The sequence below is a fragment of the Micromys minutus genome, assembly GCF_963924665.1.
Source record: "Micromys minutus genome assembly, chromosome: 1".
NCBI classification, from domain to species: Eukaryota; Metazoa; Chordata; class Mammalia; order Rodentia; family Muridae; genus Micromys; species Micromys minutus.
The window spans coordinates 229,125,742-229,150,117 of record NC_137969.1 but is presented as its reverse complement, the minus strand read 5'-3'; the positions used below and the strand labels follow the sequence as shown (position 1 = coordinate 229,150,117).

At 43.6% G+C, this 24,376-nt stretch overlaps 1 protein-coding gene and 1 pseudogene across 2 annotated transcripts; one reads left to right on the top strand and one right to left on the bottom strand.

The window, feature by feature from the left end:
* Positions 1–120: 120 nt before the first annotated feature.
* DLST (dihydrolipoamide S-succinyltransferase) lies at positions 121–24,170 on the bottom strand. The gene is made up of 15 exons (XM_080928508.1): positions 24,046–24,170; positions 23,493–23,526; positions 20,148–20,196; positions 17,070–17,125; positions 16,872–16,946; positions 16,616–16,671; positions 16,155–16,266; positions 13,588–13,740; positions 13,133–13,209; positions 12,117–12,214; positions 7,426–7,556; positions 6,239–6,312; positions 5,526–5,609; positions 4,978–5,145; positions 121–3,144 (listed from the first exon to the last, which is right to left on the bottom strand). The coding sequence occupies exons 1-15, from the start codon at positions 24,106–24,108 to the stop codon at positions 3,010–3,012; spliced, it is 1,365 nt and encodes a 454-aa protein (XP_080784634.1). The 5' UTR covers positions 24,109–24,170; the 3' UTR covers positions 121–3,009.
* Positions 10,984–11,209, top strand: LOC308437131 (small nuclear ribonucleoprotein G-like; annotated as a pseudogene). The gene has a single exon. The product of its transcript is annotated as a small nuclear ribonucleoprotein G-like (transcript).
* Positions 24,171–24,376: the final 206 nt, after the last annotated feature.

Sequence of the window (24,376 nt, the reverse complement as noted above, 5' to 3'; positions counted from 1 at the left end):
CCACTCCCCAGTCCTGAACCTTCTAATTTCTGACTTTGGAGAATAAAACAAGGGAAAGAGAAGCCAGAGGTGTTAAGCATGAGGTTAGGCTGCAGTTGTACCACTTAGACGGAGTCTGGAAACAGAATAAAGCATTTTATTCTCTGGCTGGCTCTCCTGTGTCAGAAGAGCTTGCTCCACAGGACCAGCAGTTGGTTCTTTTCAGGTGTTGCTTGTTTGCCACTCTGCTTTTTGGTATGAGCTTCTATTCAATTCACCGCCTGCTGACTTTTAGAATGAGACACCACAGAACATATGAACCAGTTTTACCCAGTGCCTTCAGACAGGTTAAGTAAGAGGTATCTCCAAAGATAGGCTCCCTCCCCCCTGGGTTTGAGGGCTTGCCTCAAGACAACCCAGTTGCTGGGACATGGCACATGCAACAAAATTTCACTTGACCAATTCCCTGATGTGTGCATGTCCGTGTGTGCTCTGGTCCTCTAAGTGCCTAGGGTTTGTCTACTCTCTAATAAAGCCTGTTTTTTCTGTGGCATCTTTGCATCATTAATATAGCGAAAGTGATCTAGAAGGAAGCAGCCTGAGGAACAGCCTCAGAAACAGAGGAAGGAGAGGCGGCAGATGCCCGAGCTGGTCATGGTACCATGAAGCACATAATCTTCAGTCAGCTCATAGAAGATTCTCCTGAGAAAACAGAGACTCTTAAAAGGTTAACTTAGAACCTGCTAGAGCTGGCTCATAAGTGTAGATTCCTTCTGTGGTAACCCATAATGTCAGACAACTTCGGCCACTGCTTTATGGAGAACATGTCACTTCCAGGTTTACCCAGCCTATACACTGTACATCTAGCACTGTGTTGAGCCATCAGTTTGGAATACCATGGTCCAGTTCTGACAGGGCTTATGAATGGCCTTTCAGTAAAATACAACAGCTACTCCAGAAGTTTAGTGGACACTTCTAGAATGTGCAGCATATCAAACTGTAGACCTAATACATAACTCACTGAGGCTACCAGCTGCAATTGCTCACAGACCCCAACTCTTCCTGGGACAAACCACCAGAGGGAGGGCCTAACTGCAAACAGGATCAGCAGATGATGTGGGAAAGGAAGGCTGGGTTGGTGACCAACCCTGTCCTGTCCATTGCCCCTCAAATACTGCTCCTAGGAGACAACCCCTTGCTTCACTGTAAGCAGACCTGTGGTTATAATGCGCACACGTGGCAAGCAAGTCCTAATGGTATTAAGAGTGCTCGCCCCTCCCTACTCTATCTAGGAAATGATGCAAGTCCTTCAAAGGGAAACTGCCCCTGAAGGACTCTTTTGAAGGGGCTTCACATAGGTGGGAGCCACAATTTCTCTTCAAGAGTTGGCTTGTCAGGGCCATGGGGCTCCCTGAAAATAACCCAGGGCACTGAGACGTTAGTGGACTCCCCTGGCTGGCTGTATGTATACATCTAAGGTATGAGATGGGGCCCTGGTATGCTACTTAGAGATAAAAATATACAAAGATCCTGGGTTCCACCAGTGGCTCCACCAGGATAGCCAACTCAGGATGAAGTAGCTTTCAGTGATAATGGCACTGTGGTTGCTGACAGAGATGGGGGCTGTACAGCCTCAAGGGTCAAAAGGAGCACAGACCCTGGAGCCCTGTTTGAGAACATTTGCCCTTTAATTTTCATCCAAAATCAGTCTTTAAATATTTTAATTACAAGTTATGAATGGTGTAGATATAGTAGCGATGCTGCAGGCACTCAATACTGACCTCCTCCCCTCCCCCTAGCTTGTCTTGGATTATAAAAAAGGGCATTCAGCACTAATGGCCCCATGTCAACTGTCAGCAGTCTCAGGCTCAGTGCAGGATACAAGGCCTAGGAGCTTCTGTAAGCAGTTACCTGAATTTTACCATGCCTCAAGAATATTCTAACTGTACCTGCACCTGAAGAGTGATCTTAGAGATGACATCATCTCTTCACTGTCCGAGCTCCTGAGGCCTAACCCACCACAGTCCATCCTCCCCTATATCTGTGTCCTGCACCAGAGGCACCAAGACCTTGCTCCACACTTGCACCAAGACTTGCCACATCCCAGGAAGGGAGAGAAGAGCCTCTTCCCAGCACATGCACACACCACCTTGAATTTAAAAGCTCTCATCAGCCTGATTTGGTGCGAACAGTCCCTTCTCAGGCTGTCCCACTGCCATGATATCCTAAAATCTGCTTTAAGTGAGGACAGTGTCCTAGAATGATTCCTAGAAGCTGGAAAGGGTTGGCATGATGACAGTTGTACGTAATTACGCCAAAATGAATCTTCCCAGTGCTAGCATACAACTAAGCCTGTGAGGGCAAGCCACGGTTCAACTCCCATCTGTGATTACAACAGGTAACCTTAAGAGACACTCCACAATTTTGCCTATCCCCAAAATCCCCCAGCCTGTGCTTCCTGGAAGAGGTAGAGAGGCACCTTGAAGCCACTGACAGGTCAGAATGATGGTGCATTTAGGAAGCAGAGCAGCACCTCGTTGCCTGTGGTCAATACCTCCACACAGGTGGCATCAAGTGAGAATGTCAACAGCTGGGACAGAGGCTGCTTTGAGCCTGGGAGGCAAAGCATCCCCCTAGGCATCTCTGAAGAACGCTTTCCAAAGATAGAAACTCAAATCACATGGTCCCTGGTGGTAACCCTATAGTACACTGTTACTGGAGAGAAGCAAAATTGTCTTTGTAGAGGACTGGAATAAAGGCAGGAATATTAATGAGTATCCATTAGGCTCTCACTCTCTCTCTCTCAGGCCCAAGAGAGCAGAAGGTAAGAGTCACACAGAGAGAGGAAGAGCCTAGAAGGAACACTGAGAAAAGACCCAGGAAAGCTGGTTACATAGTGCCCCGGCTTCCTTGCTTGAGGCCAACAGTAGTGCCTGCCTGTCATCAGGCTAACCTGGGACTGATGAGGGGTCAGGGAGAAGACTGGTTTTCAGTTCCTGCGTGATCAATAGGTAGGGTGTGTGGTTCCTCCTAAAGGTCTAAGAGGAGGACTCGTGGGTCTTCTACAGCAGCCTTGATTTTCCGGAGGAAAGTCACAGCCTCTCTGCCATCAATCAGCCGGTGGTCATAGGTCAGGGCGACGTACATCATAGGTCGAACTTCCACCTGCAGAGAGGAGAACTCAACAGATCTGTATCCAGCAGATCAGAGAAAAAGCCCTGCTGAGGGAAAAAGGTGAGAAAGCAAAGCCCACACCAATGTTTCTAGTTCCAAAGTCTTTCCTACCACAGCTGCCTCCAGATAACTTAGGTTTATTTTCTTTCATGCAAAGCTCTGGAACTTAGAAGCAAAGTTTAACAAGGAAACAGGCTACTCAAAACTGCCTTGAAACAAATAAGCAACCCTGGACTCTACCTGACACTGTTCTTCAACTGTGGCTGCCTGTAGGAGCTACTTTGAAGTTACAATCTTATTACTATTATTTTTTGCAATGTGCAAATCCAACAATGGGCCTTTTGTATTCTGAGCAAGCACCTTACTTCTAGACAACAGCACTGCCTTGAAGTCACATTTACAAACTGGGTTTTATTTGTTTGTGAAACACAGACTGTTCTCAAGCCCACTGCACAACCACAGAAGACACCAAACCACTAAGAGCTAGAGCCACAAGCGTGCACTGCCACGCCAGGTGTGTCAACCCTGGGGCTCTGAACACACTAGCAAACACTTTACTACTGCTCAACAACCCAAAGCCGGAGGAGGAAAAACTAATTTTGAGTTTAAATTTTCTGCTATCTGCTAGGTGTGGTGACACACCTTTAATCCTCGATGCTGGGGAGGCAGAGGCAAGTAGATATCAGAGTTCAAGGACAATCTGGTCTACATAGATAATCCCAGTCAAATAAGCTACACAGAGAAACCCTGTCTTAAAAATCCATGAATTAAAAAAAAAAAAAAAAAAGAAAAAGAAAAAGTCTGTTATGTGTAAAGCTAGGCATGTAGCTGTTTTCCAAGAAAAAGACCTATGATTTTTGGGTTTATAAAGAGGTCAGTGACCCAGAAATGTTCTAGACACAGAAGTCTCAGAAAACCTTATATTTTTAAACTAACATATCTTCCAGTAGCTAACTCAAGCCCTTTGGCTTCCCTCATGCCTTGAACTCTCAAAAACTTGTAAGCTGAGCTGGAGAGATGGCTCAGCAGTTAAGAGCACTGACTGCTCTTCCAGAGTTTCTGAGTTCAAATCCCAGCAACCGCATGGTGGCTCACAACCATCTGTAATGAGATCTAATACCCACTTCTGGTGTGTCTGAAGACAGCTACAGTGTACTTATATATAATAAATAATTCTTAAAACAAAATAAAACTTGCAAGTTTTCTTATACAATTCTGTAGCCCATAGACTCCTGTGCCCTGTGCCGTCTCCCGGGGTCAAATCTACCCATCTCTGACTCCCTAAGGTGCTGACAACATGTCAATAAGTCTCAGAGGAAACTTGAACATGCATTGGAACTGTGTATTTCTCCTTCAGGAGATTGAGTGTGTGTGTGTCTAAGAATTTACTTTAAAAAATTACTATTTTAACATGAATGAGCATTTCACCTACATGTATGCATGTGCAACCAACCACATGCATGCCTAGTGGCCAAGGAAGACAGAAGAGGGTGCCTGGTACCTCAGAACTGGAATTACTGATGGCTGCAAGCCACTCTGTAGCTTCTGAGAATGGAATCTAGTTATTCTGCCAAGAGCAGCAAGTGTTCTTCACTGCTGATTTCTCTCTCCAGTACGCACTGGCATCTTTAACAAGTTCCCAGATGACGTCAATACCCCCAGATCACAGTTTGAAAACCACTGCCTTAACTATCATTTAGTAATTAAGAATTGGAACTTAAGTCTGAAATTACAGTGGATGCTTTATAATAAGGATTTGCTTAGGTTTCTCTCTTACAGCCAGCCATTTAGCGATTAAAAATCTCAAAAAATAATGGTTCCTACCTTGCCTCCTACAGCCACAGGCCTGTCAAAGATGCCGTGCATGCCCAGAATGGCAGACTGAGGGGGGTTGATAATGGGTGTTCCAAAAAGTGAGCCAAAAACGCCTCCATTGCTAATGGTGAAAGTACCGCCATCCATATCTTCAATGGCAAGTTCGTTCTTTCGGGCCTAAGGATAAAAAACATTAAATCCAACCAGGTTTCTTTGCTCCAAAACAGTAAATCTGATCTCTTATCTGAGATCAGAAGTGCAAACTCCAGTGAACAGGACAGTGGCTCAGCTAAGGTGACTGTGACCACCTTCAGAGAAACCAGGACTTTACAATCAACATTTCTTTACTCAGAAGATTCTGAATGTAGAGACTTCAATCACTAGAGCATACTGGGCTCTGCCAGATGCCTCTCCTTAGTTTATGTGGCCACTGCTTTCCTTGGAGGCTATATATTCTCAAGAGAACCAGGCTCCAGGGGCCTGAGCAAAGCCAACCTCTGCAGGCTTTGTTCCCTCAACTGCCCAGCAGTGCATGCACACACTTCCGTCTACTGTACCTTCTCTCCTAGTTCATTAATGGTCCGTTCAATATCTGCATAATTCATAGTTTCCACATTCCTGATGACAGGAACCACGAGACCCTGAAGTGAAAAGTTGTTTTAAGTTGCAAATAACAGTACTCTTTATAGTTACAATTTCCCCAACCAGAACACCTTAAACTCACTGTGATTAAAAAGACTTACACTTGGTTGTTTTTTTGTTTTGTTTATTTTTGTAAATGTACTTTATACTAACCATCTCCTAAAAATACAGAACTGTAGAAATAACCCCTTTCATATGACCATCTTTTTAATATAAATGAGATCTATGGTGGTTTGAATAAGAATGGTCTCCACAAGATCATATATCTGAATACTTGGTCTGAAGTTGGAATGGTTTGGGAAGGATTAGGAGGTGTGGCTTCCTACTGGGACGGGGTATGTTGCTGTGTGGGTAGGCTTCAAGTTTCAGAGAAGCCATGCTATTCCCAGTTAGTTAGTTCTCTCTACTTTGTGACTGTCTCAATACTTTGTGACTCAGCTACTGCTACAGTACCATGCCTGCTGCCATTTCAGTTTCATGATGGCAATGGACTATTAGCCCTCCGAAACTGAAGCCCACCCAATACTCTTTTTTCTTTAAGTTACCCTGGTCCTGGTGTCTTAGTATAGAAATAAAAATAACTAAGACAGGATTTAATCAAGCACTTATAACTCTTGCCCCAACATACCCTTGGGGTAGCAACCGCAACACTGATGTCAATATAATCTCTATACACCACTTCCTTGGCTGCATCGTCAATCACTATGAAAGAGAAAACGCACGTTACATACAACCCTCTTGGCCAAGGCTAAGGAGTTAACGGAGTTAAAGTCTTCTGTGGCCAATGCAGTGTGGGCTGACTAATCAACATGAAAATAACTACAAGTAACTGACACCCTCCTGGCGTCCATCCCAATTCATACCAGTATTTCCCAAGCTTCTGAATCAACCTGAACGTAGGAGCATGTTGTTCCACAGCTCACAGAAGGAACACAGCAGAAGCACATTAACTGCTTATCTAGGCAAGTCTTCCCTGAGCAGAGAATGGCTAGATATCAAGTGCTCTGTAAAAAGCAAAGGAGGGAGGAGAATGCTGCCCAGTTTATTCTCTCTAGAGATCCAGGTGGAAGTGGAGAAGGTCTGGCTTTTAAATCTACCATCTTAAAATAGAAAACCAATTGCTGAAAATTGTACTTATAAGAAAAGGCTTGGGAATCTTCCAAAGAGTCTACACTGGATTGTTAAAATGCATGTTAAGGGAATGAGAACTCTGAGAGATTCCAAGAGCAAAGAAAGCCCTCCTGAGTATCTAGAGCACACAGCACTCAATGGGGGAGAGACTAGGGATTTTAGGGTGAGGACCGCAAAGTGTCACTCTATCTTCCAAGGAACACAGAAGTGCCTCAGTATGAAACAAGAACTGTAAGCTAGATCAACACCTCAACAATAAGAGCAAAGAGGAAAGGAAATGAGTATAAAGCGCAAGCCTTCCCTCCCAATGAGGGCCCTAACCCAAGGTCAAAGGTCAACCTGGAGCCTATGCCAAACATGAAAGCCAAGCCTCCAAGTAAAGGGTGCATGGTGGAGGGTGAGGGGGAACAGCCAGAACTCAAGATTTCCCATGCTATGAGACAGCCTGGGAAGCTGGGCTATCTCAGAGCTACCTACTGCCAGAGCAACTGCCAAGCTACACAGTAGGGAAAGCTTTCTGCCCACTTAGTGCAGAGAAAAGAATCATGCTGGTATTTGGTAAAGGTTATCAGGCTTCTACAGATTGTGAATAAAAAGCCTTGGAGACGCCTAAATGTGACAGCAAGTCTGTATTCACACATTCAGCTCCAAAGATCTTTGCCATACCGATCTCAAGAAACTTACCTGCATTTACAACAGGCTGCTCCTGCAAGGCAAACGCCGAGGCCTTCACAAATGCTGACATAAAGCCTAATTTGAGGTTATGTTTCTTCAGGAAAGCATCTTTGTGCCGAGCTCTCATCTCTTGTATGTTACTGTAAATACACGATGCAAAGAAACTGTCGATGAAGCTCTGGTGTGTGCACATGCGCACACTGCCTTAGGCTGTGTCATGATCTCTGAGCAGTGTTGGCAGGGGCTTTACTCCTGAGCTATGTTCTCCAACCACCCAACCCACCCTGCATCCTGCCCTTTTAAAGTTTCAAGACTAAGCGTCTTGAAATTGCATGGTCTAGCCTTAAATTTGCAATTCTCTGCTTCAATCTCCCAACTAGCTGGGATCACAGGCCTGCGCTACCCAGCAGGAACAGCTAAAGCCCCATTTTGGACTTTCACAGGTTTTATCCATATACACAAATGGACAGGTTTCCCTGAGCCCGGACCATCTAAGTTCAAGCACTGACACATTTTCTAGTGGTCAATATAATAAAGTGCCCATCACTAAACACTAAACACCCAGGAGAATCAGCGCCAACCTGTCCTTAAGATGGCTGAGCCCTTTTAAGGCAATCCTTTGAGTTCTAAGAGTCACAGACTTCAGTGACAGAGAATCTGAAGATCACATTGAATACTACCATACCAAACAGTGTATTTCCCTACACTAAAATCATGAATTATCCACATTAGACACAGATTTAAGTTTCAAATTAGGTTTATAAACACTAAAAAACAATATTCCTTTTGTTAGAATTGTATTTTTAAAAAATGAAAGCTTCTTACTTTGTAATAGTTCTCCTAACTAGCAGAAAAGAAAAACTGCCACCTGTGAAGTGTGGGCTCCACAAGTAACCGTTTCTATGTGCAGTTGGTGAGTCCAATATTCCTCCAGGCTTGTGCAAAGTCAGCAGACTCACTGTTTTCTTGCTACTTGCTCATCAAACAGTTACTAGTGCCCATCACACGTGAGGGGGAGGACTGGGCTGGGCACCAAGACACAACACACAGCGTCTGCTCTTAAGATTAGCTTCACCGACTGTGGTTTCCTTGGTATTTAGAAAGTGGTTCCGTGTGGGCTGTGGCCTATCTTTCAGATTTAGCGCAGGGCTTGCCTGAGAAGACTTTGCAACTTGAACATCCTCTGGTTTACCAACTAGGGTCCCTGCCCACACACATACACACATACACATATGCACTGCAGAGTTAGTGAGAAACATCTCTCCCATAGTTTTCCCACAGGAACGTCTATGATTATAGAAATAACATACCATGAAGAAAATTAAATTTAACTTTATCTCAGGCCCAAATGTTCACTTCTCCCTTTCCCCCTATAATGGCTTAATTCAACATTAGCAGGAAAGACAAGATGTGGTACTCTTTAACTGCCCACTTCAGACCTTTTGTTTTTTAAAAAAGAAAATTTTCCTAAGGGGACTGATTGGGTTTAAATGTTTATTTTCCTGAGTCTAACCTCATTTAGTGCTAGAATTACCACCCTAAAGGCATTACTGCAGGAAAGAGGCGTGGTGGGTGTCTCTGGTCTCAGACTTGCCTGAATGCCATTTTCTGGTCATTAAGGAGTTTCTATTTCAGAGCTCAGCCCTTGGAGGCAAAGCTGGGACAATGGAGGAAGGAGCAAGTCTCAGAAAGGCTCCTCTGGGTTAGCTGATAGGCGTAAGACCCAAAGGGCACTCAATCCAAACCACATTACTGGCTACCATCAAGGCCTCAGGCCACTGCTAAGTGACACTAGATGAGCTACTGAAAGAAGATCCAGCTATTACACAGACTTGCCATCAAACATGTTGGGCCAACTGCATCTTTTAGAGACATAAATATTTACATGCTTTGTCTTAAGAAACTGGGTACAATTTCAAAGTCCAATTTAATTTGTGTTCAATTTGCCCTAATGACGGAAACACAGCTGCAGCCTTTGAGATTCATTAGGAAAAGTCCTTCCCTACATTGTGGACTTCCCAGTAAAATAATGACATCTAGTGAAATTAACTAGACCCCTACATACTTCAGTAAACAAACTTCGTCATTGAGAAGCAGATGGAGAGACTTAATACTCAAAGCAAAGGAGATGGATACTTTGAAGACGTGATCTTTGTCTTAATTCATTCTTACACTGACATTCAAACCCCTCTGAAATACAGATCCAACCTTTAGCATCCTATCCTATGTAGACTGTGGCCAAAAAAAAAAAAAAAAAAGTTTTCTGTTTCTTACACTTTCTTGATAGTGTCATGATCCAAATTGCTAAAACTATTTGGAATGACTTTCTCTGTAACACTATTTATCATTTTCACATTGTTTTATTTTTAAATCGAGACAGGCTCTCAACTTAACATAGTTCAGACTGGTTTTAAACTTTACACCACCTCCCAAGCACCAGGATGACAGATGTGCATGCTATACCTGGCTTACATGCTTGCCTTCTTTTTTTAAAAAAAAAAGATTTATTTTTTTATATGAGTACATTATAGCTGTCCTCAGAAACTTCAGAACAGGGTATTGGATCCTATTATAGATGGTTGTGAGCCACCATGTGGTTGCTGGGAACTGAACTCAGAATCTCTGGAAGAGCAGTCAGTGCTCTTAATTGCTGAGCCATCTCTCCAGCCCACTTGCCATTTTTGATAGCCCATTCAAACTCCAAAAGCACAGATTCGCTTCTCCACTTCCTACTCATTTTTATTTTTTTGATGCTTGTTCACCAAAATGAGATAACAAGTTCCAAAAAGCTTACACTCATCTTCATAACCTCTGAATTTCATACATTAGTAATATGCATATGATAATCACTTAAAATACTTGTTAAATAAAACAATTTTCTCTTCATTACAATGCTGATAACTTGGATACATCAAAATCTTGAAGAAAACAAGGAAATCAACTATTAGGTCATTACAGGAATAGGTGTAGTAAACTGATGTTCTTATTTTAGAATTTAACTCTTTGGGACCTAGAGAACACCTTTGTTCCCAGGTAAGCATGAAGACCCGAGTTTGAACTTCAAAATCCACATAAAAACAAACAAACAAACAAACCTGGGTTTGGCAGCACACACATGAAATCTCAGAGTTACAGAGATCGGAGACACGCAGATCCCAGGACTCTCTGGCTAGTCAGCCTAGCCTATTTAACAAACTCTAGACCAGTAGAAACCTGCCTTAATAAACAAGGTAGACTCCTCAGAACAACAACTAAACTTGATCTTTGGCTTTTATATACATGCATGCACACACACCTACATACTCCCATATATGTACATATATGTATGTATGTACATGCACAAGTGTATACACACACACACACACACACACACACACACACACACACACACACACTCTCTCTCTCTCTCTCTCTCAATTTAGTTCCAATCAAAACTGGGTAGAGTAAGAGGTCCTTTTGCCTGCTGGATTCTAAGTTGCTTGGGAAGGTACACAAGAAATAGTCACTGTGGCGTTTCTGAGGCCACTCACTCCTTAGCCGTTGGGCCGAGCCCGCTGAGGAGTCACCATGAGCAAAGCCCACCCTCCCAAACTGAAGAAATTTATGGACAAGAAGTTATGAAGTTAAATGGTGGCAGGCATGTACAAGGAATACTGCGGGGCTTTGATCCCTTCATGAACCTTGTGATTGATGAGTGTGGGGAGATGGCAGCCAGTGGGCCACAGAACAACATTGGATGGTGGTCATCCGAGAAAACAGCATCATCATGTTAGAAGCCTTAGAAAGAGCCTGACCAGTGTCCAGCAGTGTGTTCACATCCCTCCCCAAAGGCCTGTTTGATTGTGATGTAGAATTAGGTCATGCACATTTTCTTATGAAACTTTTTGCTAAATAAACTTTTGTGATACTGGGGGGGGGGGGGGGGGGGAGAAATAGTCACTGTTAGAAAACAGCAGACTGTGGTGTCCTTCTAGGGACATTGTGAAGGGTTTCCCATTCCAAAGGGTAGCAAGAAGTGGGCCATTTCTAGCAGCAGGTGGCGCCCTTACCATCATCCTCAGCTACAAAGAGAGTTCAAGCTCAACCCAGGCAACATGAGACACTGTTTCAAAACAAACCAACCAGCTTGGGCATAATGGCACACACTTTTAATCCTAGTACTTGGGAGTCACAAGTAGGCAAATCTCTGTGAGTTCAAGGCCAGTCTGGTCCCCATAGTGAGTTCTAGGCTAGCTAGGACTACATATTTGAGACCCTGTCTCAAAAATCAAACAAGCTGTTACATATCGCTCTTTCAAAGGCCCAGATGTGGTTCCTTGTAGTAGTGTCAAGGGGCTCCCAAGCACCTGTAACTCTAAGGGATCCAATGCCCTGTTCTGACCTCTGTGGGCACCCCCCACCAACACTGATTACAACAAGCTAACTTATCAGAGACCATACTAGTTCAGGCAGGTAGGAACGTCAAATGGCTAAGCTTTTTAGGTTGCAGTAAAGCTCACTATTTTCTCATCTATTCCATAGTATTGGAAAGTAAACATTAAACCAGTGGGTCAGGGGCATAAGTCAACAAGGAGTGAAGCAGAGAAATACCTCTCCCAGGTCAAGCTACTTTTGGAATCAACATTTGGTAAGGACTTAGGGTAAGTTTTCATGTTCTACTACTAGAACCACAGGCGTGGGGACTAGAACTAGAGACGCACCTCATGTCAACCTCGTTGAAAGTTGTCAGCATTGCACACGTGTTCTGGGCCTCCTTCAGACGCTGGGCGATGCGCTGCCGCATCCTGTTCATTTTTTCCTGAAAGGGAAGTGGAACAATGACCATCTGGCCATCCCCAGTCAGTGAGCCGACTCAGCCTGCCAGCGATGAGTGACAAGCACTAGTGATCCTCCTGCCTCTGCCTCCAAAGTGCTGGGATTCCTTGCATGGTCCTCGATGCTGGGTCCAATCACTACAGTTAAAGCTAGAGAGGCTTTCCCTTTCCTGAGTGGCCTCAGCAGAAACGGAATCAGAGACCAAAGTTTTCACTCACATGTACCTGAAGTTTAACCAAGAACAGAGGCTCAGGAAATAGTGTGATTTAAAAACCAAAACCAATTCATGAAAGGAAGACTGTGGTGTAGATCCAGCCAGCTTAAGAGCCATTTCAGAAAGGGCAACTTCTCTTGATAAAGATTGGCGTGAGAATAGCTACTTGGGGAACGGAAACTCAAAAACAAAACAAAACAAAATAAAAAACCTTTTGAGGCTTTGGTATTTTTAGGAAGCACTCTCAGGCAAAGAACCCACACTCTTGACCATACTTCCTTGGGGGCTTAGTCAGCTCTGAAGGAACATTGTTACAATGCAACAATCTGCCCCCTCCCTTGGCTCCCAAGCTGAGGCAAAATATCCCGGAAGTCTAGTAAGAGCCCTCAGCAGACTATCTCTGTGAAGTGCGTGTCACTGTGGGGAGAAAAAGGATGTGCTAGTCTCTGCAGATTATTTTACTCATTTGAAGCATTTCACCAGCAGCACACTACAGTAGAAAACCTACTCACAAGTGTTCAGGAGACCTTACATTCTAGTTATATACTCTCTGACAGTTATGAGACCATGAACAAGTAACTTTCTCCCCATTCTCAAGGCCAAGGCAATGTGGTACCAGGTGAACACCACACTATCACTCTCCACAGTGACTCTCTGTCACTGTCCTAGAAGCTGTCAGAGGCTTACCCGATGTTCTGAACGCAGACCTTTAGCAGCTCCTGCCTCAGCCAGTGGAGGGGCAGCAGTGGGTTTTATTGCAGACACTGAAAATGAAGAGGGCACAATTACATCAAACATGGAAAGCAATGCTTTCACACAGTATTATTGCTTTACCCTCAAGATCCTGACGCTTACCAGCATCATTACAGTGTTTCCAGAGAAACTGAATTCTTGCACTTGGAGTGAGGAGACTCACTGGGAGTAGGCTGGGTCTGAGAGTGAGTAGCTCTTAAATAACAACGTGAACAAGCAGACAATCTTTCTTGGCTGCAAAGACCATGTGACCTTGTACTCTGACACCACACCTTCCTTGACATAAAAGACTCTCATCCCCAACACAAGCCCAAATAAATCTTTTCTAAGTTGTTTGCTGTGAGGTGTTCTGTTACAGCAATGAAAAATTAACTAATTCAGGGTCTTACCTGGTTTGCTAGAAGGAGGTTGTGAGGGTGAGGGCACTGGTGGCATCTGAGTGAGCACAGGTGCTGCAGGGGGAGGAGGGACCGCCGGTGCTTCGGGCTCTGCTTTGTGGGCTGTAGCAGGGGCTTCAGCTGGTTTGGCCTTAGCAGGAGCAGCTGCACACACACACACAAAAGAGCTGCCATTGGCACCACCCCATGGAAGGCAACTAACTGCAGCTACTAAAGGAGGATTTAGACAAAGGTCTATTTCCAGTCCTCAAACACGTTTCCTAGGTACCTGCTACAGGCAAAGAATCCGTGATACACACTGATATAAGCCACTACTCTCTATTTTCAGATCTTCCTAAATGTCCGACTGGCTCAATTCAGATGCCTTCCCGGTTTCACAAATATTAACTAACATCTACTGACTTTCAAATTCAGCAAGTACTTTCAAAGCACATACTAAGCCCAAGAAAATGGAACTTAAGACAGTGGTTCTCAACCTTCCTAGTGCTATGACCCTTTAATAGAGTTCCTCACATTATAGTGACCTGCCCCCAGCCATAAAATTATTTTCATTGCTACTTCATAACTGTAATTTTTCTACTGTCATGAATCATAATATAAATATCTGATATGCAGAGGTTATTAGATGACCCTTGTGAAAGGGTCATTCAACCTCCAAAGGGGTTGTAACCAGCTTGAGAACCACTGTTTTAAGCAAAGTAACAAAGCAAATGAAAATGTTAAAATACACACATATATGTGACATACTGCTAATCATCTTCAATTTTAACTTAACATGTACAAGAAATACTCTTTTTGTTTTGTTTTTCAAGACAGGGTTTTCTCTCTCTGTATAGCCCTGTCCTGGAACTCTTCGTAGACCAAGTTGGTCTCAAACTCACAGAGATTTACCTGCTTCTGTCTCCTAAGCGCTGGGATCAAAGGTGTGCACTGCCACCACCAGCAAAAGGAATACTTTTAACCATTAAAAATTTTAAAAAGGGGAAGGGGAGGCTGGAGAGATGGCTCGGTGGTTAAGAGCATTGACTGATCTTGCAGAGGTCCTGAGTTTAATTCCCAGCAACCACATTTTGGCTCACAACCATCTGTAATGGAATCCAATGATGCCGTATTCTGGTGTATCTGAAGACGACAGTCTACTCATATACATTAAATAAATAATTCTTTAAAAAATGCTTATTTTAAATAAACCAAATTAAATAATTATTAAGTGTGTGTAAGTGTGTATCTACATGAGGGTATGTGCATGTGCATGCAGGTACCTGAAGAGGCTCACGGGAACCCGTGGAGGTAGAGTTTCAGACAACTGTGGGATGCCATGCAGGCACTGTAAAGTGAACATGGGTCCTCTGAAAAAGCAGTATCTGACCACTGAGCCATCTTTCCAGCCTCTGAACTCTTTAATCTTAAGTGAGCATTTGATAAAAATTCTATTTTGGGAGCCAGAAAGATGGCTCAGGGGTGCATAGTACATACTGCTCCTACAGAGAAACTGGGTTCAGTTCCCAGCATCAACAATGCCATCCGTTCTTCCTAACTACTTTAGATTCCACCCCCTTACTTTGAACTTAATCTTGCCCTGGCCAACCTCAGTGGTCAATCTACCATCTTTCTACTTGGCTATTTTTACAGTTAAATGCTCTAACTACAAAAATCTTCACTTATGAGTCAGAAAAGCAGATTTTTTTAATCTCCAATATTGAATATAAGGTCCAGTACAGACATCTTTCTTTGGCATTTCTTCCAAAGAGAAATGTCAATTTTCCTAACATATTACACATGAGAAGAAACTATACAGAAAGTACCAAGTCTGACAACCTGAGTTCAACCCTAGTGCCCACATGACAGGAAGAGAAAAACAATTCTCAAGTTATCCACTGACCTCCACACAAATGCCTTTGGATACACACTCCCCAGACACACACACACAAATGTAATTGTAAAAAAAGGAATCTATGTTCAATTGTCTACAACACACACCATAAAATTGCTAATTCTCACATTTCAGTGGCTCTCGGGCCTGACTATGTCAGAATCACTTAGGGGAATGCTACAAAACTAACAATGATCCAACTATTATAGCGAGGTGATAGATCAGAAATCTCAGGAGCTCGAAGCCTTTCCATTTGTATATTTTTAAAGCTCCATGTGATCCAGGTCAGTGTGGGGAAAATGACTGTCTTCGGGTTCCTGCCTTCTGTTAGTTCTTTAAGAAAAAGATCCAGGGGTTGGGGATTTAGCTCAGTGGTAGAGTGAGCGCTTGCCTAGCAAACTCAAGGCCCTTCGGGGAAAAAAAAAGACAAAATAACAAGAAAAAGATCCAATCTGAGAAATAGGGAAAGAAAAGAGTATTGTGGATTTTCGAATTATCCTGTTGGCTTAGAACTTGACAATTAAAGTTCACCATACATGTTAACAGAATTTCTCCTATCCCTAACTAAAGGTGTGACTAGCATGTCAGTCTGAGGCAGGGGCAGTCTGAGGCTGGACAGTGTATGATCAGCCTCAACCCCACCAGGAAACACTGGAGACCTTGACCACCAGGAGAACTTCTTTACCACCGGTTTTCCTGAGTGTGAACAGAGGAGTTCCTCCTTCAACTTTGCCTCCATCTGGTACCAAAAGAGCTTCAATGATGCCATTTGCTGGTGATGGAACCTGCACAGAAGTCTGAAAAAGAAAGAGATAGAGACAGATTCCACATCTGTATTGGCATTGTCAAGCAGAACGAGTTACAACTCTGTTACTTCTGGATATTATATCTCTACACACAGCAACACCTAAGGCACATTTCAGTGAGAAAAGGACAAGTTATTGCTATAGCAAGCATTCACCTGTCCTTTCATAGAAACACTAAAACATACTTTAGTTACTATGTTTGTGATACAAGGAAGAAGACTGAAAGCAGCCCAGGAACTACAAAGAAAACAAAGTAGCTACAGATTAAAGTTACTAGCCTGCATACTGCATACCACCTGAATAATTAGAATTAAGCAATAAATCTTTAGGATAAACCCACCTTGTCTGTCTCAATCTCACACACCACTTCATCTTCTGCAACTGCATCTCCAACAGCTGAAAGACAGTCAAAGGACACCTGTTAGCTGGGAAACTCTGGTCCCCTTTGTGCCCACTGTGTTAAAAGACCACTTTCCTACAAGACTGGGAGGAAGTAGATATGTATGTAGAGAAAAGGTGGGACCACAGTTTTCACTTGCTGTGGTTCATGAAGAGATCTTAGTTTTTAACCTAAATGAGAGGAAATAAAATCTCACCTTTCTCCCACCTGACATCTCCCTCTGTGACAGACTCTGCAAACGCTGGGGTTTGGACTGTAATCACGTCATTCTCTAGGGAAAAACAAAACAGGAAAACCACAAGTGCTCATTCTGTCTTTTTAATGGTTTTCTTTAATAAACTCAGTTGTTTCTCTTTCCAGTAAAAGTCCATTCACAAGAAATCAGGTACTTAACTGCACACAGTGGTGGTTTGGAAGAAGCGAACACTGAAGACGTTACTGTTGTTAATGCTACAAAAGAAACACAAATGTTAACTCTTTTAGAATGTGAACCACTAATACTTCAGTCTAGTCCAGGTGCCAAGGATTACCTCTTTAAACTGGTGAATCTTAAGCAGGGTAACTTGTCAAAGCACATGTCAGGCCAGACCTGGACAGAGTCTGACTCAGCAAGTAGGACCCCAAAGCCTGATGACCTAGGTGCCTTAACTAGCACTCAGTACTATAATGAAATGTCACCTCTCAAGAGTGAGACCCACTAGTTCTATAAAGTAAAAAGAATCTTAGTCCTTTGCAAACTAGCCAAAATGATGTTTCTTCCTGATTAGGTTTAACCAAACCCTTAGCAGTGAACAGATATGCCAAATACAAATGTGTTACTATCCTCAGGATTAGATTTAGATAAGGCAGCAAAATGACAGCAAACTCAGAAGCAAAGAGCAGAGTTTTTAAAAAATTTTTCCCTCCTGAAAAATAAAAACAACAGCAGCAATAAAACCAAACCAAAACAAAGCAAAACAAAATCAAAAACCCACCTAGATGGTATTTCCTATAGCATTCCCTTACAAAGAGGCAGCACATCTGCCCACCCTGGACTCACGGCAAAAGAACTTCAAAGCTAGAAAATTGAACACCGCATAGTGTAAGCAGGAAGGTGAAAGCGGCTGTGTGTGCGTGCACTCACTAAGTTACTTCTGGGGAGTGAAGTAATAGATATGCCCACTTATGGAGGCTAGCTGTCATTCAACGATTATTTATATAGTTTGAGGGGATGAGTTAAACTGATAGAAAAATTCGCCTTTTACACAGGAGTTAGGGGTTCTCAACACATTTTATTTATTTATTTATTTATTTTGTTTTTTTGAGACTAAGTATCACTATGTAGCCCTGGCTGTCCTGGAACTCAATCTGTAAATTAGGCTGGCCTCAAACTCACTGAGATCTGCCCTGCCTCTGCCTCCCCAATGCTGGGATTAAAGGCATGAGACATTATACTTTAACAGGTTATCTTTACAGTACATAAGTACACTTAATTCCCTTTTGGCCTTTTTCTTTTATGTCGGGCTAACTTTAAAATGTATATATATATAGTATCAAGGGGAACAATACAAAAATATAGAACAAAGAATGCTGTGTATAAAGTTTGTATACACACATAAGAATGTAATAAAAACAATATGTCCAAGGGCTAAGACTGATGGCTAATGTGGAAGGGAAGGGGTTGCTCTGGCAGACACCCAGGAAGCTGGAAGCTGGTGTACTGGTTATGTCTTGGAAGAGGTGTTCAATGTGCAAGGATAAAATACTTATTACTGGGTAGTGGTGGTTCACACTTTTAGTTCTAGCATCAGGAGGCAGAAGGCAGCAGATCTCCGAGTCTGAGACCAGCCTGGACTACAGAACAAGTTGAGACAGCCAGGGATACAGGGAGAAACCCAATTTGGAAAATAAAAAACAAAACTCATAGTCTTGTTTTGCCTTTAGAAACATGAAATTACCTATTAAGTAAAACCAAAGTAAAAAAAGCTTACATTAAAAGATCTTTTAAGCAGGTGAGGCGGCTCAGTGGATAAGATCAAGACCCGAGACCTGAGCTTGATTCTCTGGGACTCACACAGTGGGAAGAGAGAACCAACTTCCCGCAAGTTCCTGCATGGTGCACTCCCTTTACTGCTACTACACGAGTAAATGCAATAAAAGGATTTTTTTTTTTTTTTGAAAAGATCTTTTAAACAAAACAGACATGCATAGAAGAAAAGACAGCATGCGACACAGATGGTGTTACTAGTGTGACACAGTTGGGGGTGACTCAAGTGGAAGTTCAGAGTTTTCCACAATTAACTTTAAACAGTTTTGTGTTGTATTTATTACAGTCATGATTTTTCCTCATTACCCCACTCTCCAATTAAATGGAACAAGTAATATGTTTTGACTCTCTGAATTATTTTTTAAATTATGAAAGCATCACTTGCTTACTGCTGAGTATGAGAAACAGAAAAAACTTTATAATGAAATTACACATCAAAAAATGAAATATTCTATAAATTTTTTCCTACTTAGCATAGTAGGAAAATGTTTAAAATGCTAAAGCTTAACTGCTGGCTGTTTGTCCTATCTGAAAGATATCTGAATATATAAATTCTTCTGTACAGATTCCTAGAAATGCCATTTCAGAGCCAGGCATAGCACCACGTGCTTTCAATCCACACTCAGAGGATGAGTTTGAGGCCAGTCTGGTTTACAGAGCTAATTCTAGGGTAGAAACCCTGTCTTGAAAAAACCAACAAACAAAAATTTCAAGAGTTTGTACTTTCTAACAGCATGCTAATGAAACATTTTGGAATGAAAGCAAAACCTATTGTGCTGTATAAAGAGAAAGCTCTCACTCCTGCCAAAGCTTCACCCTGTAAACAAGGCAGCCCCACAGCTCTTGTAAAGGGTACTAGAAAGCAGCCTCTCAGCACCCTAAAAACACTTGGAATGCAAAGTAACTCAAAACAACATTGACAAGTACAAGTTAATCTGGACCACACGTGGACGGCCCTCCTCCAAACTCCTCATTAGACAACAATAGCATTCTTACAAACCAGTCAAAAGTCCTGGGACTTAACTGGTCTTTTGCATTACTAATTTTAAGATTAGTAACTATGCTACCAAGAGAGAATTCTCTCAGTTTCTGTAACAAATGTGACCTCCAGTCCTCAGCTGCACTTGTATCCAACTAGAATATCATTAGGTTCTTTTAGATGGCCATTCTCATTTTAAAGAAAAAGAGTAAGATAGCTTCAAGTGAACATTTATTACCTTTTAACTTCCTGCGAAGGTTCAGGATACTTTTGGTCTAACACCTGACCACTGAACTGACAAAGGTAGATTATAATAAAAATGACCATGACCATCCAGGTCTACAGATTCAACCTAATACTCTCTATTTCTAGAACTGCAGGTCTGTGAAAACAAGTGTTTAAATTTAGAATCTGTGTCTAAGTAAATCAACCACGGCCACATATCTGCATTACCCAGTGATACTTACACTATCTTCCTGCTGTCAGGGTAACCTGGTCCCTGACATAAGGAGACCCCTGCAAGAAACAAAAGAGCTCTTAATCAACAGCTCTTACCCCACACAGTGTATTAAATGAAACAATTCATCCCATAGATCCCAGACAGAGTAGACCAGCTTCAGGCAATAATTTTATCATCTAGAATCCTGCTTCTCAAGTTTTCTACCTGCCTTATTAGCAGCAAATAGGTATGGGAGGTTAAGGGTCAATGTGCACTTGGAGGGGAAAGAGATCTGATGTACAGCCCTACAGATTGTAAAATCTACCTGCTTTAAAAAGTCACTAATTTTCATTAGCCTACTATGTTTACATAATAAATTGTCTCTATTACCTTTGACACTTGAAAGTAAGACATATGGTAGCTTGTCCTGTGACTTCATAACCTGAGGCACTGATCTGGGTGTTGTGGATGAGGCTAGAAAGTGTACTGACTGAACCCTAGTGGCAAAGACTATATTATACAGGCAGCTTTAGGCCTAGGGTCTTCCACTTGTCCTTCAACTGAGCAAAAACCATCTCTTCCTGTCAGTTTACCTTCCTCTGATGTACGTCTCCCACCTGGTCACTCTTAATGAAAGGCAAGTCCCTGTGAGTCCCAGTTCAAAAAGAGTAACTTGCCCTTTTTTCTGACACTGGCCAAAGGCCTACGCACGCTTTCCATGACACTCTGGGTTTTCTCAGTTTCTGTGAAGACTCCCTGCCCTTTCTATAGCTGCTAGCCCACAGCTTCCACAGCTGAACATGAGAGGGGGGAGGGAGAGGAGTCTCTACCCACTAAACAAACTGTCCTTATCATAAATTCATTTCCCCAATATCTACTAACCACAGCTGCTTCTTCAGAATATATTACTTATCCTTTCTACACTCTGGGTGCAAGTGACATCGACTGAGAGAAAGCCGGTCCTTATGCACATATACTCCCTCACAAACATTCCCAGAGTCAGGTCAGCCAGTCATCTCTATGCTCAGCAGCCCGTGAGTGCAGTGCAGACTCTAAGCAGAGCCTTAGAAGACAACAGCCCACAGAGCTTTTTGGAAACTGGAGTCCAGTACAAAAGTTATCCTATAACAAGTTTTGTTTGTACGGTACTTTAGGCTTATAAGGAGATTTCACACAATGGCCTCTTCATTTTCCACTCTCAATAGCTACTCCCTGAAGTAGAATGGCCACCTGCCATTATTTCTATTTCATATACAACAAGGTTGGTAACTAGCCTAACCAGAATACTTGAGCCAAGATGCCCACCCCTAAGCACAAGGCTTTTCCTTTTCCTCACAGCTTAACAAGTGGAGAAAATACTTGTGGCATCTTCCAGCATTTCAGCTGAACAGAAAGGTCATAACTGAGAGTGCTCCGTGAACTGTGCTCGATGCCTTATGCCCTCCTGGCTTAGGATAAAGTCCACCACGCACTTTACAACCCTCCATCTAGCCGTCTCTGTATTTCCAGCTGACCACTGTACAACTTGGTCAAGTCTCTTCCTGCTTGGAAACATTTACCCAAGTAATTTCCTCTGCCTGGAATAGCATTTCCCTGGCTAACTCATACATTCTTTACGTCTCATCTTAAATGTCACCTCTCTGGGCCCTTTACTCTCTAACCTCCCATGTTACCCTCATGTCTCATCCTATACTTCTCAGTAACCACAATGTTATCTTGTCCTTATGTGGACATAAATGTATATTTGCTTTGTTTATCCAGCTACCCAAGAGATTCTTGCAGATGGACACCATCTGTCTCCCTCCCACCTAGAAACAGCTAACCTAGTGAGCACTATAGTCTGTTGCTCAGATGACTGGCAAGTCTTGCCCTGCATGTACAAAGTCTTGGGTTTGATCTCCAGCACTACATAAAACCAGGCATGGTGGTGCAATCCTGGGATCCTAGCGCTTGGGAAGGAGAGGCAGAATGATAAAGTAAAATGTCAGCCTTGGACTACTTATGTAGTCTGAGTTCAGCTGGGGCTAGATCAGACCCTGTCACTCAGACACAAACTCTTTTGAGTCTACAAGTAATGAGAACACTTCTTTCAGCAAACCAGTTTGGGCTGAGAAAGGAGTCAGGTAGGCCAAAACTATTGGTTAAATAGTTTTAGCTGAGTGACCTTGACCCAGAAACCTAGGAATATGCTACTAACTCTCATTTTGTTATGATTAAGCCAAAACTGCATGGAAAGCATTCAGAACGACATTTGGCACAACAAATCCTACAGTAAGATGGAATCTTTCAACAAATATTCTGCCAGGGCCAAATGGGGTAGCAGAAGCCTGTGACCCCAGCTCTCAGAGGCAGAGGCAAGAGGAAGTTCAAGACCAGCCTGGTGTATGCATACTGAGCTTTAGACCAGCCATTCCTAAACAGCAAGACTTTGTCTCCAAAATTTAAAAAAAAGAGGGGCTGGGCAGGTGGGTAAATGCATATTTGCCAGGCACTTGATTAAAAGTAAGCTACGGAGGGTTGTTAGTAACTTTCTCTCTCCCTCTACCAAAGACAACAACCCACACACAACTATGAGAATAAAAATTGTGGGCTTAGGGGTTCAGAACCTGTAATGCTCCCTCCAAGACCCAGGCTCGGTTCTCAGCACCCGCAACAGGCATTTCCCAACCAACCTGAAACTCTAATTACAGGGGATCACAGACTTCCGCTGGCCTCCACGGGCACATAATGCCAAGCAAGCACACACAATACACATAAAGACAAATAAGTTTAAGGGGAAAACAGGATACCGTTTCCTTTAACTAATGGCTTCTGGAGAGTCACTTTGTTTCCAATTCCAGAAGAATACACCCATTTCCTTCTTCACTGACTTCATGTATCCTACCCCTTTCTCTCTCCTGCTCTTCACTGACTGTCACATCCTCCAAGCCACAGCTCTGTCACCTACTTAAAAGAAGTCTGTTCCGTTTACACTCACTGCCCCTATCTTCAGCGTCGGCAATTTACACCTTGCCTTTAAGTCAGAAGCTTCCAGAGGAGAGGACAAGACTTTTTAATTGTTGTATCTCTCATGAGTACCTAGCTCGGTGCCTGACTGTAAATTCAGTAACCATGGGTAAGTGGTGTAGCTCCCTGGTTAAGTGCTTGCTTCTCATTCCCTAGGTTCCATCCCCAGTACCACAAAAAGCTCAACAAAACCCAGTAAGCATGTGCCAAGTGAATAAACGAGAGCCGTTATACTTAAGGAATATTTTGCTTCCCATCTATCTGAATGTATTGTCCTTAAATACCATCAGAAGAAACATCAGATTTCCTCACATGCTGCTCTGCCCACGAGAAGAGCATTTTAGGTGACCGCAAGGGCAGAACTTACCAGGCAGGGAACGTCTCCCTAGAGGGCAGTTCCCCTGTTGAGAAAGAAGACATTATCGACGTCACCCAAAATGAAAAGGGGGAAAAAACACATTTTTGTAAGTGCACGTTTATCCTGCTGCTGACAGGTGAATTATCCTCTTAACTCCACAAGTAAATGCAAAACGCCGAGTTGGCCAAACTATGTCAACCTCCCCAGGAGACGGACAAGCATTGGTTTTGAGACCTCGAGGAGGACACAGGCCCCGGAATACGGTTGGGGGCCGTGCCTCCTCTCTAAACTCTAAGTCAATGTCGCTGCGGGCGCGGCTCCCAGCCCGGGAGCAAAGGGTTCGCGACAGCAGGAGACCGCTGGCGCGGGCTGCCTGGGAGAGGACTAGGGCTCCGGGACTCCGAACACGCGGCTGGGCGGCTCCGAGGGCGTCGGCAGCCTCCGCGTCCCGGTGCCCTTGGTGCCCGGCCTGGCCAGCACATAGCGTCCCTGCCCTTCAGCCTGCTCGTCCGTCCACAGCCAGGTTCGGCACCCATCGGAGCACGGGCCCCGCCAGAAGTACCTTCTGGAAGGCAGAAAGCGAGCGGCTGAACGCCCGGGACACGCAGCGGGACCGGGACAGCATCGCGGAGACAGCGGGATGGAGGGCGGGCGGACACCGGATATAGGGCCCGGCAACAACCGGAAGTGAGACCGGCTGCAGCACCAGCCAAGCAGCGAGGGGTGTTCGGAGCGAACCAATAACCGTGTTGGGTGCCCGGCAGCGTGAGCCGGTCTAGTATAACGAGCGGTCCCAGCGCTGGGGAATCTGTGGCGCTGTCAAGATCGGGCCAGCTTGGGTTAGTATTCTTCGAGGACAGGACAACTATCCGGCCACCGGAGCGCCCCCGGGT

Excerpts from the sequence above, each read along its gene's own strand:
- DLST (XM_080928508.1), bottom strand. The coding sequence starts at position 24,108 with ATGCTGTCCCGGTCCCGCTGCGTGTCCCGGGCGTTCAGCCGCTCGCTT. Across the intron at positions 23,527-24,045 it reads CGCTTTCTGCCTTCCAGAAG|GGGAACTGCCCTCTAGGGAG; the intron begins GTACTTCTGGCG and ends CTTTCTCAACAG. Across the intron at positions 17,126-20,147 it reads CCTGACAGCAGGAAGATAGT|CATTAACAACAGTAACGTCT; the intron begins GTAAGTATCACT and ends TTTCTTTTGTAG.